The sequence below is a fragment of the Borostomias antarcticus genome, assembly GCF_949987555.1.
Source record: "Borostomias antarcticus genome assembly, chromosome: 2".
Taxonomy (NCBI): domain Eukaryota; kingdom Metazoa; phylum Chordata; class Actinopteri; order Stomiiformes; family Stomiidae; genus Borostomias; species Borostomias antarcticus.
In genome coordinates, this window is record NC_140235.1 from 19,561,638 (window position 1) to 19,578,247 (window position 16,610).

The 16,610-nt window shown below is 43.7% G+C and overlaps 1 protein-coding gene across 1 annotated transcript; it reads left to right on the plus strand.

Moving 5' to 3' along the window:
* Positions 1-10,843: 10,843 nt before the first annotated feature.
* adcyap1a (adenylate cyclase activating polypeptide 1a) lies at positions 10,844-13,791 on the plus strand (the record flags this gene model as incomplete). The annotated part of the gene is made up of 5 exons (XM_084461496.1): positions 10,844-10,941; positions 11,738-11,872; positions 12,320-12,424; positions 13,008-13,142; positions 13,635-13,791. 5 exons carry the CDS (start codon positions 10,844-10,846, stop codon positions 13,789-13,791), a joined length of 630 nt encoding a protein of 209 aa, XP_084317622.1.
* Positions 13,792-16,610: the final 2,819 nt, after the last annotated feature.

The following is a 16,610-nucleotide window of genomic DNA, read 5'->3' on the forward strand; positions in this document are numbered from 1 at the left end:
GAGAGCAAGGAGGGGAGCTGGAGAAAGCAGATATAGGCCTACTGCAGCACCGGCCTGGGTGTGTAAAGTACAATCACAAACACCTGTTCCTCCAGAACATTATAAACAGAAAGCAGGACGGGGTAATATGATATTATGACCCAACACCTCTGTAACACCAAACTGTCAAACTATCATTCTGTTCTCAACAGCATGTCGGCCACTTCGTGAAGCGAGATCATATATTTGTCTTAACATAGAATATATTTGACATATATTCTATGTCAAAGAGAGATTTTCGTCCACTTCAACACAAAGTCCTCACTCCAAACCCACGTCTATTATACAGACAGAGCATTGCTGCACGGTACAACGGATGGAAATGATATATGTTCTCTGGCAGTTGCGTGCGTGTGTGTGTGTGCGTGTTTGCCAGTCTCAGAGACGACTGCGTGCCAAGCCCCTCCACGTAGGCCGGGGCCGGAGCCAGTTGATGGCAGCCAGCCAGCCAGTCGCCCAGACCAACTACAGTCAGGGGGGATTATGTGGAGGGAGGATTAGCCCTGGCTGTGAGGATAATGACAGGAGAATGACGAAGAGCAGTCACACACACACACGCACAAACAAACCTGGTTTAGCCTATGGGCTGTGTGTGCAAGTGTGTGTGAGAGAGAGGGTGAGAGAGGGAGAGAGTGAGAGAGAGACAGTGTGAGAGAGAGAGAGAGGGAGAGAGAGAGTGAAAGAGAGAGACAGAGAGAGTAAGAGAGAGACAGAGAGAGAGTAAGAGAGAGACAGAGGGAGTTAGAGACAGTGAGAGAGACAGAGAGAGTGAGGGAGAGAGAGACAGTGAAAGAGAGAGACAGATAGTGAGAGAGAGTAAGAGAGAGACAGAGGGAGTTAGAGACAGTGAGAGAGACAGAGAGAGTGAGAGGGAGAGAGAGACAGTGAAAGAGAGAGACAGATAGTGAGAGAGACACAGAGAGAGAACAGCTGGAGATGGAAAGCGAAGGAAGGAAGGAAGGGTGGCAGAGAACGAACCGTCTTCAGAATGGAAAAGGGCTTCTCAATGCCATCAGCTTTTCACCAGCCTGTCATCATGTGACATTAATATGAAATGACAAAATCTGCTTCTCCCCTCCGATGAAGCCGAGAGCTCCGAGACGGCGGGTCATGATGACACAACAGGTCCGGACCAGGAGGGGACCCGGTGTGACGGCTTCGGTCCTGACTGAGTGGGCTCTCTCGTGGAAGTAGGTGCTTCGAGAGGCTCACCTTGGCTGTGAAGGGGTGACGGCGCTCTGTCAGCGCCGAGCCAACCCTCCATCAATGGAGCCACAGTCCAGCCAGCCTCAGACAGCCTTGGCATAATGACATGACGGGTTCAGCCTACTCTTTGTAACCTACTTCAGCACAGATAAGACCAGGTCACAGAGCTGGTCGCTAGTGGGGGGGGGGGAAACTAGAAAGTCAGAGTGGGAGATATACACCGGGAACAAGCTGAAATGTAACTGTACTCCGGTACGACATACGGTACCGCGACGCAGCTACACGGACGGACGGAGCTCTGTCACGCGTGGATCCTGAACGGAGAGAGAGAGTGAAAGGAACACGTTCGTGCGTGTTCTCTCCCTCTTTCTCACTCCGTCTCAGTCGTAGCGAGGCTGGCGTTCCCGGGTTTCCCAGATCTGGGGAAGGTAAAGGCTCCCGACGCGAGGATCTGAGAGCTCAGAGGCTGGGTGCTATTCTTAGCAGTAATGTGTGGCGCTCTAATTGCTGACAGCATCCCGCTGCCCTAGGCGCTAGATCTGACCTACAACTGCGTGCGAACGTGAAAGGGTTCCGGCGGCCATCTCACTCGCAGAGGAACGCTGGCGTCTACCGAGAGGCCAAGAGAGACGGGAACTGAATGAGGGTGAAGGGTTGAGATGGGGGAGAAGTTAAAATGTTGCGCCACGCCACGCCCTTTGTCTATGCGAAATGGACATGAAGCCAGAGATGTGTTATACAGTGAGTTATCCCACCCCTGGTGCCGTTAGATCTCATCATGTGCTGTTCAAACCTGGGACCAAGTTGTCTTCAGTTCCCTGTAGTCAGGCTGAATCACATAATTGTGATCTGGGACACTGAGCCATTCAGGAGGCGTTTATATCAGACAGCTTATATCGCCACGCAGCAAAAGTGAAGCAAAAATAGGCCCAGCACGCCCTATATCCTAACAAACAAGAGTCGCTTTGATTCGACTATAACAATAATTTGCTTTGCTGCCTGGTCTGCCTGGCTTGGCAGATCTGTCATAAGACCTGACAGAGGAAGCTCTTAAATTAGAGATCATTCAATAAGACAAGTGTTCTAAAGCTTCTGTCTCATCTCGTGGTGGCGGCTGTTAAATCTGTTCCACAGCCGTTGGCCAGACACTTCCCCGTCAGAATATGCGCCTCCTAACTGCACTTGACGTATGATTCGCTAACAGCGTGAGGGACGCGTTTTTTGATGAGTACATGTTGAACAAACAATAATCAAACTAGGCCTGTTTTTTCCTCCGAAGCAAATGTTCCACAGAGACACCTGGAGTTCCATCACGCCCACTTCAGGCTCCTGGTGACCTTCGACCTCTAACCTCGGGTGAGCTCACCTCACCTGGGGGTCTGATGTAGATGACAACGGAGGAGATTTAGGGGACAGAGTTATTTGACCTCGAAGGTCAGCCCTGGGTGGGGGCAAGAGCTACAGAATTACCGTAAAGCCCTTTAATGAAAGACCTGCCGGCTAAATGACAGATAAAGCTAGCGTTGGCTGGCGGTGGTGTGTTTTCCTGTCATGACCATTCACTCCAGTTAAACGTTTGGATGCATTACCAACGCTGATCCCAGCCAGTCACTATGTGTGGGCGACGTTAAATATCTTAATCGTGGAGGATTGAAAACCATAACACTAAATCCAGATCATACAGTGGCTAGTCACCACTTCTGGTGAAAAGGGATTTACTCTGTGTCCATTCCCGAAAGACAGATTCCAGAGACAAAGCAGTCTCACAAATACGCAAAAAAAACATTGAGATTTCATAATGATACATTATTATTAATAATAAGGCTTTGCAGAGGTCTAGATTTCCAATCATCTGCAGATAGAATGAGGTAGGGGCAGCTGTATTCCCATGCTCTCGTGTGATGAAGAGGCTGTCTGCTGTTCTCTCTCTCCACCCTCATTCCTCTGCTCCTCCTGAGAGGGAATTCCACACCCGCCTCATGAAAACGTCCTTGGCTAATAATATGGAGAGCTCTCACTTTCTCTCTGTACGCACATGCACGCACACACACATACACAGAAAACACACACACACACATACACAGAAAACACACACACACCAACAACCCACTCTCTCTCTAAAACACACATGTGCATAACACACACACACACACACACACAGGCTCACTCTCTCAAACACACAAACACATACCAATGTGTCTGGTTTGATCCCCCTGTGTACTGTAGTATAGAAGGCAGAAGAGTTGTGTTGGTCAGTGGGACAGAGAACACAGATATGGTCAAAGCTTCATTCTGCGGAGCCTTTGTGCTCTAGAACACCTGCTGCTGCCCTCGATAAGGATAAAAGGAATGCAGGCACGCATGTGCGCACGCGCGCACACGCACGCACGCAGACACACACACACACACACACACACACACACACACACACGCACGCAGACACACACACACCCACACACTCACACACCGGAAACTCCAATGAATAGTCACATTCAGGACAGCAAAGTGCCTAAATTACACCTTTATGTGCTCTTCCAGCCAGGAGAGAAACATGAGAGGGGAAGTGAGAGAGGATGACAGAATGAGTGCAGGATGATAGAAGAGGATGAAATGATAGAAGAGAGAAAAGGAGGAGGAGGCTGGAGAAAGAAGCAAGCAAGCAGAGAAAAAATAAACCCTGAACGTCTCAAACAGGCAGCTAGCTGATTGCCATCACACACACATTCTGTGGTGACTGGTGACATAATCAAAACACGGTTACAAACTCTTCCGAAACATAACGTAGGGTTTCTCCTCAGCCGAGATATGTATGATTGGCAGGCGGGGGGAGTCCCGCCCACCAACAGCACCCAAGGGTCCAAGCCCCCCCCACCCCCCCTTGAGTGGACAGCTGTTGGCAGCTGACGGTGCTGCTGTAGACAGCGAGGGTCCTGGGAGCTTTACTACGCTTTACCCTGCTTTAAATCTTCCGACAGATGCCCGTGCCTTCCTCCGCATTCCTCCAGTGCCAAGGGTTAAAACTGGGCCTGGGAAACAGCAGCCTTCATGGGACATCGTGGATAGAACGGAGCTTCAAGGACGATCAAAGGCAGCTTCATGCGTCTGTGCGTACTGGGGGGGGGGGGGGGGGGGGGTTGTGATAGTCACATGTAACAGCCACAACGCGTTTCATACTTATCCGAGCCTGAGTGATGTGATGTGATGTGACATGACACACACACACACACACACACACACACACACACACACACACACACACACACACACACACACACACACACACACACACACACACACACACACACACACACACACACACACACACCTCCTCACCATGGGCAGGACTGGCACCGAGAAACACACCTTCCCATCCTCTCCTCCCGAGCACTTCCAGGCAGGCTGCCAGCCTCTCAGCCCTGAGCGAGTGTCTGCGAACAGGGCTGCCTGCTAGGCTTTTCCTCCGCCTCGTCAGAGAACGGGATTTTAGTCTGGAAGGAGGAGGATTGACCCCTAAGCAAAGATTCACGTCTTTTGGAGTGGACGTACGCTAATAGCCCTTGATGTGAGACAGGGAGGTGAACAAGCTGTTTGGTGCAGTGTGTTCTGGCGTGTGCGGTGTCTGGCAGTCAGAGAGAGAGCCAGGCTGGGCATCTTGGAAAATTATTTCTTGGAAAACTGTCGCTCAGCACTACGGCTGGCCGCCGAGTACTGCCACTGATGATGATGATGATGAGCTATGATGAATATTTTGGGGAATTCAAGTCCTCCTGGTCATACCTACTTGTCCTGCTGCATAGTTTACTTAGTCATACCAGTACACACACCCTTACAGTCTGACGTTAACTGTATCCTTGTTCTCAGGACATGGGTTTAGGAGTTGTGTGCGACAAACACACACACACACACACACACACACACACACACACACACACACACACACACACACACACACACACACACACACACACACACTAAAAGGTACCTGCACCTATCTGATGTAAAGCGGCAGGCCACAAGTTATGCAGGCATGGACATCCTGAAATGTGACACACACCTAATCCATGTGATTAGGCATTCCTCCCCTCTTAAGTAATAAGGAGTGGAGCTCGATTTGCCTGACTAATCATCATCATACTTACTGTTACAACATCATCACTGTTGCTCTGGCATTCTTATGCGCTATACAGCAAGGAGAAACTGGGTGACTTAACCACACAAGTTAACCCAAAACCCATATTTATACTGAATGCCCTCTGCCACAGGAGTGTACTCGTATATGTTTACACTACGTGCATCTTCTTAATCAGTAACTGTTGGAACCATTCTATTCATCATGGTCTCCCACCCCTAACCCACAGCTGACTTCCATGACCCAAATGAACTTGAGCATTTGTCTCTTTCCAATCAGGGCTCAGGGGGTTGTGCATTTAAAGGCCAGCAGAATAACACTTTAAGGCCTTGTATATCAGCCATAGTCTTTAAGACCAAATAACATGGGCTGCTGCTCTCTCTCTCGAACTAAGAACTTGGTCCAAACATCTGTTCTTAGATGTGGAGTGTTATATAGGGACGTTTAACCAGGCATCTGCCATTGATATTTTTAACAGTCTTTAATTCCACGGTAGGCCTACCCCTAGTCTAGTTCTGTGTCAACTTCTACTAATTCAAGTCAATGTAAATTACTATCAGGCCACCGACAAGACAAATGCTACCTGATTTCTAACCACTCTTCCCTGAAATATAACTTTCAACAGGCTACTGCATATAATTTGCAGTCTCGCGTCACATGCATAAAACGATTAGAATCTCAGTCTACACATTCGGCTCCCGTGAACAGTTGCCAAACTTGAAACGGCAAACGGGACAAATAAGAATTGGATCTGACACAATGAAGCCTATCATTGCCATGCGGTTATGGAATCAGGACAATGCTACATTGTTGCCATCTGGGTTAGGTGTCCCAATATTCACTACACAGATGTTTTGTGTTGTGCTTCTAACATGAAGCCTGGGCAACCCTATTTTTGAGTCAAAAAAACAAAAATTGTGTGAATTGTGTGAGGCCACATCAATTTGAGTAGGCTATTCCTAGTCAAACTGATAGACAAAAAAAACAATGCAAGAGCAACTGTCGGCCCACGACCATAAAATGTAGCATGTAGACAATGCTGGTGTCCTCTCAGAAAGGACATACTTTACCTTTCTAAAATCCACGTTCTTGTGTCACATACGCCACGGTTTGTATTTCCAATTGTTTTCACTGTGTCGCGCCAAATAGGCTACTCGTTATTCCAGCCTCGAAATCACAGTCGCCCTCATCCTGATTCCATCCATCCAGAATCGGTTTCGTGCTTTGGGATGAGTGGAAAAAAGATGAAGTTATATCAAAGCAGCGCGGGTGTTTTAGGATATCAACAAAAGAAGCAACGCCGTAGACCATGACTCAACCGGCATGTATACAGATCCATGATGGTAAAATAAGTAACACTATCCAAAAAGTAGCCCCGGTTCATGTGTAGGCTATCCCACACTTCCTACCACTCTCCACTAAACTTGCAACCCCACAACAACATGGCGGACTCGATCTACTCCAGGGAATGAGCTGGAGACATGATTACCAGACCTACAAGCCTCTAAGAATAGTGTTAAATATATATTTTTTTTTTTAAAGCCAACCATAAACGGCGAAAATGGTGAACGAATGAAAATGCAAAATATTTTTTTTGAATTATTTATTGGATACGTATATCGGCCGTGGCGTGTAGCTTTGCTCGTAGTGAAATAACTATGTATAAATGGTTCTGCTACGCCCTCTATCGGCCGTCTATTGTTATTGTTCCTGGTCTTGATGGGAAGCCTGCTACCCGGACATAATCCCAAGGATTCCCCCACCATCCAGCTCAACAGATGTTTTTTGTTCCTTCAGCATGCCGTTATTAATCACACACGCTGATAGGGAAAGGCCTAGTCCAGAAATACTTTGTATTCTCTGCATTTCTTCTAGATAAGCTATCTAGAAACTGAATCGTTGAACATGTGCTCATCATTTTTTTTTTTACTTTAATTTCTACTGGAGTAGGCCTAACACCAAAATCACAAGTAGAACATTGCCTGCAATGCAACCAAGTGATGCAAACTCAGGATCATAGATTCCTACTAAAAATGTTCTCAATACACAGACACAAACACGCACACGCACACGCACACACACACACGCATGCACACACACACACGCACGCACACACACACACACACACACACATACACACACACACACACACACACACACACAATGGACTAAACGTTATGCAGCCAACAAGTGATGCAAACTCAGGATCATAGATTCCTACTAAAATGTTCTCAATACACACACACACACAAACATGCAGGCACACACACACACATACACACACCATTAAGCACAGTCAACTGTAGTTGTCCTTATAAAAAGCAAATATTGATACAATTATAGTGAGTCACAGGTTCTTTTTTCATACTGTTTACTCTCTGGATATGATAAGGTGCACTGCGCCCTGCTTTAATTTAACCACATCCTGCATGCAGGTCATAAAGGAATAAACTCACTGGGATTCAGACTAACGCTGTTTGTGGACCCTCTCAGCCAAACAGTAGGCATGGTGATCATATTGTGGTGGCGAGCGACGAGATCAGTGGTCAATATCACACCACACACAAAGCACAGGAGCAGGGTAATCTGAGGTACTATAATGATAGGAGTTATGATGGTGGCTGTAAACTGTGATCTTATCAGTCCTCCTCTGCTCCGTACATCTGAGTCACACAGACAACGGCTGAGTCATCTGTGGCAGCTAGCCAACCTCAAAGAGAATTAGGAGACAAGCGGGACGCTTTTATTGATGGGTGTGGTTTTGAACAAACAACAAACCGCACATAGGCCTGTAAATAATAAGAGAGAAAACATTGTGATGATGAATCCAACTTTATTGAATCCCAACATCATTTTTTGGGACAGAGGTTTGATTCATCGTCCCCAGGAGACGTTCCAAGCCGCATGTTCTACAAGGACTTGGCTGCAGGAGATGACAGGAAATGGCAGGGAATGGGAAAGTAAAAAGCCACCTAATTGTGATCCAACATCAATAACAAACCACCACCCTTTTTCAGATGGGCATTGTAAAGTGTTCATTAGCTTTAGCAATCTATTTACCGCACAGCTTTATCTTAATATACTGGATGGAGTTTGGTTTCTGGTTTGAGAAGCAATTTATGGTATGAGTCAGAAGTTATGGGATATAGATATGTTATTTATCTTATCTACCAGAACACATTTAATGATATTTCTGGGAATGTCAAGAAACTAATGTAGTCAAATTTAATTGAGTAGCAATAACAGATCAGCCAGGATAGAGAAGTCAGACTTTTTGTCTTTAAAAAAAATTTTTTAGCAGACACCCTTCTCCAGAGGGGCAAAACAGTGGTAAACATTTCAGAACCATGCACAGACACACTTAAGGGAATGTTTGTTTGTTTAGTTTATTTAGTCCTTTCCAGGAAATTCATATTTACAGTCAGTGCATAAAGGTGCAGTAAAGACAACAAGTGAAATAGAAACATCAAACAGAACATCAAAATAGAAACATGACATGGCGTGACATAACATTACATTACATTACATTACACACTACAGGACATACAGACACACCATCAGCTGGACCATAGACATATGGTATTCATGTGTTTAGGGCAAGAATAGCAGCAGGAATTAAGCTTTTGCTGAACTTGGCTTTTTTACAAAGAGGAAGCCTGAACCTGCGGCAGGAGGGGAGGGGAATGAAATACTGATGGAGTGGGTGGTGAGGGTCCTGTGTGATTCTGAGTGCTTTACGGGTCATAGCTGAGGTGACACTCTCGGATAGGTTAGGGGTAGTTAAGACAATAATTTTGCTTGCCAAATAAGAGTTTGTTTCTGTAAATAATCATGTTATTTGCATAGAACCCGTGCTAGGAATAAACAAGGTGTTCTCATTTACTGAGAGTCACTGAAGTGTTCATACTAAGACTATCGCATGGCATTAGTTGTTTAATGTAGGGCCTATATTCCTTTCTAGTGCACTTACCTCTTACAACCGTTAGAGAGCAGTGCCTACTCAGTGCTTCGAGCGTCACGGTCCACTTTATGTAAGCGTGGGTTTTTTTGTAGCTTCAACCCCTAGAAGGAGAATACAGAAGTAAGACTTTCCTCATGCGGGACTTAAATGTTTGCGACTCATGACGTCAGCACATCCAAAGATGAAATGGTCTGAATCATCCGCTCGAGACTGCACACGTGATCCTGGACTTGCGAGCGAAGAGAGGGCCCATGGCAGCAGTTAGTTGGCCATGCATTAATGATAGAAAACATGTTACAGTTGAAAATACTTATCCCAAATGAAACAAAATTTAACGGAATAATGAACAGCTGACATTTAACTCGGATGCTTTATCAGTAACAGTGGCACTTGCCACCTTATCAAGCCCGTTTTTATAGTTGAAGTATAAAAACAAATAAGCCTACGTGTGTTTGTATGTGTAATTTTGCCACGAGATTTTAGGTAACATTTTCTACTCCAGTCTAAGACATCCATACAGCTAGGCTATGCTATGCATGAGGGCTTTCAGCACTGGACAGCTCCGCTGTAGCCAACTGCAATCGTGCGCCAAAAGGGGATTTATGTGGCACAATATCCTTAACCAAGTAAAATCACTACAGTTAAAAGATGTCAATAAGTTAAGCAATCCGTCCCCTGAACTTTTTGACATTACCAATGTCCTGCGTAAAATGACCTCACTTTGCAGGTGATTCCGGTTATTGCATATCGTCAAATATTAGTATTCACCCATAGTCCATAATTACGTATTGGAACTGAACATCCGTTGCACTTTATGACTCGGACCGTTTCATTGAAGGTGAAGGAAAAGTACTACAGTATTACATTCCGAGAGGACGGGGGTGATGACGTAGATACCATCCCCGATGTGACAAGTGAAAAAGGCATGCCTTTGAACTCAGGCTTAAAAAACCAGGGGAACTGGTTCACAGAGTAAGAAGTTTCCTCCGTGTAGACAAATGTGTGCACGCGTTCTCCCAGGGTTGTGTGCATACAGAGTTCCGAGAATTGTGTTTTATGTGTGAGCGCGCGGAGAGTTGGACACACTGAAGGAGCTTCTGGAGACTGAGAGACGTGTTACCGTGGAAGCAGAAAGAGAGAGAGAGAAGAGAAAGGGAGAGAGAGAGATCTCATCTCACTCTCCCCATCACAGTCTACAACGGATCGCATCCAGCGTCTCTCTCCACACTGCAATAGGTAGGCTATGCAACGTTTCCAAACTTTTTACGCAGCTACACGAATTAGGTATGGCGCAACAGGCCAACAGACATAAATGTTAAAAGTTTTTTAAAACAGGTTGTAGTGTGTTGAGAACTGTTGCCATATATACGGGGGTTGAAGGTTTCGTGGGAGAATCTTTCCGGTTAACTGTAGGCATGCAATTCCTTTCGACCTGACTTTTACGTTGTCTGAGTTTAAAGACGTATTGCACATATCTAATGTTGTGTTATTTTTTTCTCAGCAGGACAATGTCTAGTAAAGCGACTTTAGCCTTACTCATCTATGGAATCATAATGCATTATAACGTCAACTGCTCGCCTATGGGGCTTAGCTATCCTAACGTTAGGTACGTACAACACCTCTCACCATATGCCTGCATGCAGATGATAAACACGATGATAAGAAAAAAACATTGTTTTAATTAGCACCACTGGGGTAGATATGAAATTTAGCCTATTGTAATTTATCAAAACTGAATTTCGTTTCGAAGCAGTTTCATTGGAAATGTAAGAGAATTATAGCCTATAGACCTTTGTATTTTACAGAAATAGGCGAGTGTTTAAGTATTTGTGATATGCTGCAATGTTTATGGAGACTTGGAGCGCTTGGAGGTACAGCCTACCACTGCAACGGTCTTTACCCAGACCTATTGGAGTCTCTGCTACAGGCTACCGAGAAAGGTCCCTCAGGGAGTGAAGGGTAATATTACGAAGGCGTAAGGCAAACGAGGGAGCGCATAATTCAACACAATCGATTTCTTCTTCTGCCGATAGTCCGTGATAGAGTAGCACAGTTAGGATCTTCTTTAGTTTTGATTCAATTTCCCACAAAATATTTTTGTCTTGTTTTCAAAATTGGTTAGTGAAATTGTAGCACATTAATAATGTATATAACGACTTTAATGGAATATTTTGATATTACCATTAGTGTTTTAAATTAAAATTGTATTAGCCTATAGCCTAATTATATTCTTTCATTTCTAGACTTTTTGAAAATATCATAATAGACTTTTTGAAAATGCAATTGTCAGATTCAATAAGACGATGGAAAGAAGAATTAAGAATTAGGACTATTTTGAATAATTATTCAGTACAAATATAGGCCTAATCTTAAATGTTTTCAAAATGTATCTCCGATTACAGACTTGACAATGAGGTTTATGACGAAGATGGGAATTCGTTACCGGACCTGATTTTTGACAGTGATCAAATTGCTCTACGAAGCCCACCGTCTGTTGCTGACGACGTGTACACGTTATACTACCCACCGGAGAAAAGGTGACCACCATTGTCATTTTACTAGCCTATTTCTGAATGTTGAGAACATTCATGCTGGGCATTTCATTATTGGGCTTGTATTTTCTGTTCATCTGTGTTAAATGTTTTGTGTTATTCAATGTACTGTATTGTCAATTAATCCCATTTTGTTAGAACCTGTTCATGGAACTAAGAAAATTGGTCTCTGTCTCAAACCTCACAAGTTTATTGCATCAAGGCAGTGATGAGGCTGGTTTAACCCAAGTCTACTAACCTAATTTAAGATTTTTTTTTTTTTAAGAAAAAGACTTAAGGACTGGGCCCGGGGTGAAAGAATGGCAGCTTTAGTAAAAACTAAAAGCATACATTTACCTAATTGGACAAAATGGCGCATTAAAGTTGGTGAAATTTGTTGCCTCTTTGCGCTGGGCGTGTGGTGATTTACTGTTTGGCGTTTTATCATCCCAGAACGGAAAGGCACGCAGACGGCATGTTTAATAAGGCCTACAGGAAGGCGCTGGGTCAGTTGTCAGCAAGGAAATATCTCCATTCTCTGATGGCAAAACGTGTAGGGTAAGGACATCTTCTTGGTTGTCATCTCTACATTTCTGACCTAGCTTCTCTTTTTGGGTATGTTTTACGTCTTCGTGCGTTTTTCTTTTGCGATCCTTCAAATACTCACAATTCATACTCTTGTTCCGTTTAATTGTCTTGTTTGTCTATGGTCTTTCAACTCTCCCAATACTGGCCGAATATGACACCTTGACGTTGATACATGAACTGTGCGAAATTTTAGAGAACATATAATTGGGAAGCCTACATGTTTGAAAGATCATTTGATCTTATTGCATATATTCTCTTTAAGGAGCAAATCTCAAAATCATTGTGGCTGAATACATTTCACTTTCATTATGAATAATTTATGGGAGGCAGAGTCCCAAGGGATCAAGATGGGGTTAGGATGCAATTATCCAGCAGAACATTACTATAGCAACAATCGAAATATTTTCTTTTTCTTTCAAAATGTCTGCAGAGAGTTTAAGACATGGAGAGGGGAAAAAAGAGTCGAACGTTAAAACCCGTTAGTTAGACATTCCGGGGCAGGATAAGCATCTCATGACAATGAAAACTGTGCTGCCTGTATCTTTTTCTCTAGCGGAGGCACCACCATGGAGGACGACTCAGAACCCCTGTCCAAGCGGCACTCGGACGGAGTCTTTACGGACAGCTACAGTCGCTACCGAAAGCAAATGGCAGTCAAGAAATACCTCGCGGCAGTCCTTGGGAAAAGGTATAGACAGAAATATAGAAACAAAGGACGTCGACTAGCGTATTTGTAGCGTTACTAAACCAAACCATGTGTGTACAGCCCAGATCAAGTCATTTTCAGATAATTGAACAATCAGTGGATCGCTCTTGTGTTCTTTAAACATGTATTTATGTATGAAGTAAAGCCATTAAAATGAATATTTTGATAATAATATTGTTTTTCTTTTGTACTTAAGCACTCGAGAGCGCACAGATCTACTTTGTTTGGACCAATCCTTTTGTTCAACCTAAATATAGCCTATATTTATTTATTTTTAGACGTAGCCTATTTATTCAAAGAGGATGAAATTGTGCACATGATCAGAATATCCCCGCAACCCTGTCTTTTAAACATTTAGACATAGCTTACAGATATGAATGTGAGTAGAATAAATAGTTTAAAAGACAATCAATGTATTGAATGTTACTTTTTGGAAACTGAAATTAAGAGATTAGTTGTTTTTATTTGCAACAGCCCTGAAGACATAGGTTTTCACCATATTCTACAAGACATAGACTTTGATGCCCTCCCGGATGGGGATGAGTTTGAGGCAATTTTGGGAGACTGGCTGAAACAGTTCTCTCCCGAATTTCCGGTGAGTCCCTGGCTCTTTCCCAAGGCCATGTCCTGAGGGATGTTTCCTGTCCCTCCCTCTTTTCTCTCACCTAAACCTTCCCTTGTGATCGTCCACTCCAAACATACAACCCAATCTCCTTCTTTCCTCATCTGTGCTCCTGTCTTTCTTCAGATATTGTGCATATAACTGTATCTGTATTTACAGATATGTACTGCCGGGCAGGTATGCATGTGCAGTATATGTCTGCGTGTGAATACAGATGCATTATCCAGCCTTTGGTAATGCATAGATATGTTATACATATCCATGTGAATGGCTATAAATATCTCCCTAAATTAATTGTAAACATCCTAGAAGAGGATGTGAAATGATGTGATGCTAAATGTTATAGTGAAATAAATAACCTGAGAAAAAAAGACCATCCATGGCTTTAGAAGCCTTAAGGATGCTAGTCATCCATGTTGACAGTCCTATGGTGGGATGAGAGGACCAGGGTGCTTTTGAGGTTTTTCTTTCTTTCTTTCTCTCTTCTTCTTCTTCTTCTTCTTCTTCTTCTTCTTCTTCTTCTTCTTCTTTGGTGTTATTGAAAACAAGCTTAAACCTTTGAACTTTGGGCAAAGTACCCATCTTGTGTTTCTCTCTAGTGCTATCCATGTGTTTGAAAAGCTCTTGAAAACCTGGAATGCTGTGAAAGGTTTTCCCCGTCTCCCTATCCATATAAGAAGTATGATTTCGGATTGTGGCAAAAAAAGAAAAGAATAAATAAATAAATAAAAATCCACAAAGAAAGTAATTGAAACTTAAACCATTGATACTTCTTATATGGGTTCACTTTTAATCGTCGACTTTGTTGTTTTTCATGAGGAACATACCAGAGGCGATTTGAAGACTTTTGTGTTGCACCTTCTTGGTCTATAATTGTGCTTCCCCCTTTGTCATGTGAACCAATGTAAAGTTAGATTGCACGATTAAAGTAATTGCACTAGCCACCAGATCTGTGCAAACTACTGCAATGATATGGTTTTGTTTTCTCACTGATTCACATATATATATATATTATATATATACATCTATGGTATCTGTGTTTTCTGGATGTTGTTTTGTTTTTTGCTCTCTCCCAACATTACTGCACAAACTGTGTGTTGAACGTTTCACTCCTGTCCTCTTCTGAGGTCAGTTATGATGAATGTACTGCCAGAGACGTCTCCTGGAGTCTCGTATCACACTTTCCTTTTAGCCTGCTCTCAATGGGCTGGAGACTGTGTCTCCACTGAACACTCCAATGAACAGTATTATAATGCCAAAAACTGACTTGTATGATTTTTGTTTTGGATAATATTTTATTAGCATCGAGGCCTCTGAGAAGGTGATTAAACACCCACCTAGTTGACGGAGCCTCAACATCAATGTAATGTGCGCTAGGAAATGGCTTCCCAGAGAGTTTATCACAACAAGTGTAGCAGAGAAGACCTGTTGAGTTCTGTCTGGACGAGTGGAGGGGGGAGAGGGGGAAATGTCAGTGGGCGTGAGAGAGGGACAAAGAGGAAGAAGGAGGGGCGTGGTTAATCAATTTCACACAAGGGACATGCTGGCTTTGGCTGTGAAAGGGAGATATTCATGTTGGACACCCTACCAGAAAGATGGTTTCCCGTCTCATGTTGTGGGACCTGGGCTAGTCAGTCCAAACCAACCATCACCTAATCTAACCCAGGGCAGGATTGTTAACTCCCTGTGTCATGTTCAGTTATAAGACTCATGAAAACAGGGCGAATCAGCTCACTTCCCTTCCCCAAGCCTAAACACATACAGTGGGCCCTCTCTCTCTCACCATTCTAGGGAACCCCAATATTACACCGGGCATAGCCTGCAAGAGGCGTAGATACCAACTTTTGTATCGTGAGCTCTAGGACAAAGTTCTTCGATCTGTGCCTGCCTGATGAGTCGTGTGTATGAAATCAATCTTTTTTTTTTTTTTTTTCCAATTCTGCATCCCCCTCTAGGCTTTGTGACGCAGGAAGCAGCTTGCGGCTGTGGTGCCTTGCTTCGACTTTAAAATCGCCACGAATCACAGATGGCTATTTAGTGGCCCTACAATGCTGCACATCACCAGCTTACATTCCATCCCTTCCGTTGTTGTTTTTGTGTTGGGCGGATCTTTGACCGGCTCATCAGTGCCGTCAAGCCTAGGCCCAGAGCACCCCTGCTCGTGCTGTTCTCTGTTTTGCCATTTGATTTTAGAGCGCTAGACTTGAGTGTTTTGTGATAGATAGTAGCTGCAAACATCATACCTTCTCTCCATGAGCATAATGTGTATCATATTGAAAGCGCCAATAGCCTTACTAAACGTGAAGATTAAAGTTAAAAATTCTCTCTCTATATATATATATATTTATTGTGTAGAAAAATGAATATTAGAGAGTACTATTAAAAGGACAAATGGCGATCCACAAGGGTCAAGTCTATAAATGTTTTAAAAAAGAAAAAGAAAAAAAAAGGTGTTGTAAGATTTGTATGAATAAATTTTCTAAACAACACAATTTCGTCTAATCTTTGAAACCAATTAACACACAAATTGTGACCCAACAATTATAGTTCCACTCCAGGCACGCAAGCTGGTGCAACTCTCATCATAACCTCACATCAGAGGGGTAGATGAGAGAGAGGAGATGAGTAGAGAAGATGCTGGCCTAAAGCTAGATTATAGTCAGTTATCAAGTTTCTCACCTCACTGCTTCTGTATGAGACGGTTCAATAAAGTCTCACTGTTAGCGATCAACCACAAAAACAACACAGTGTCATCACACTAAATGTCCCAAGTGGCCTAATAGTCTTCCAAAAAAACATAAGCCGGGGTAGTTCCTTTGGTGTCCATA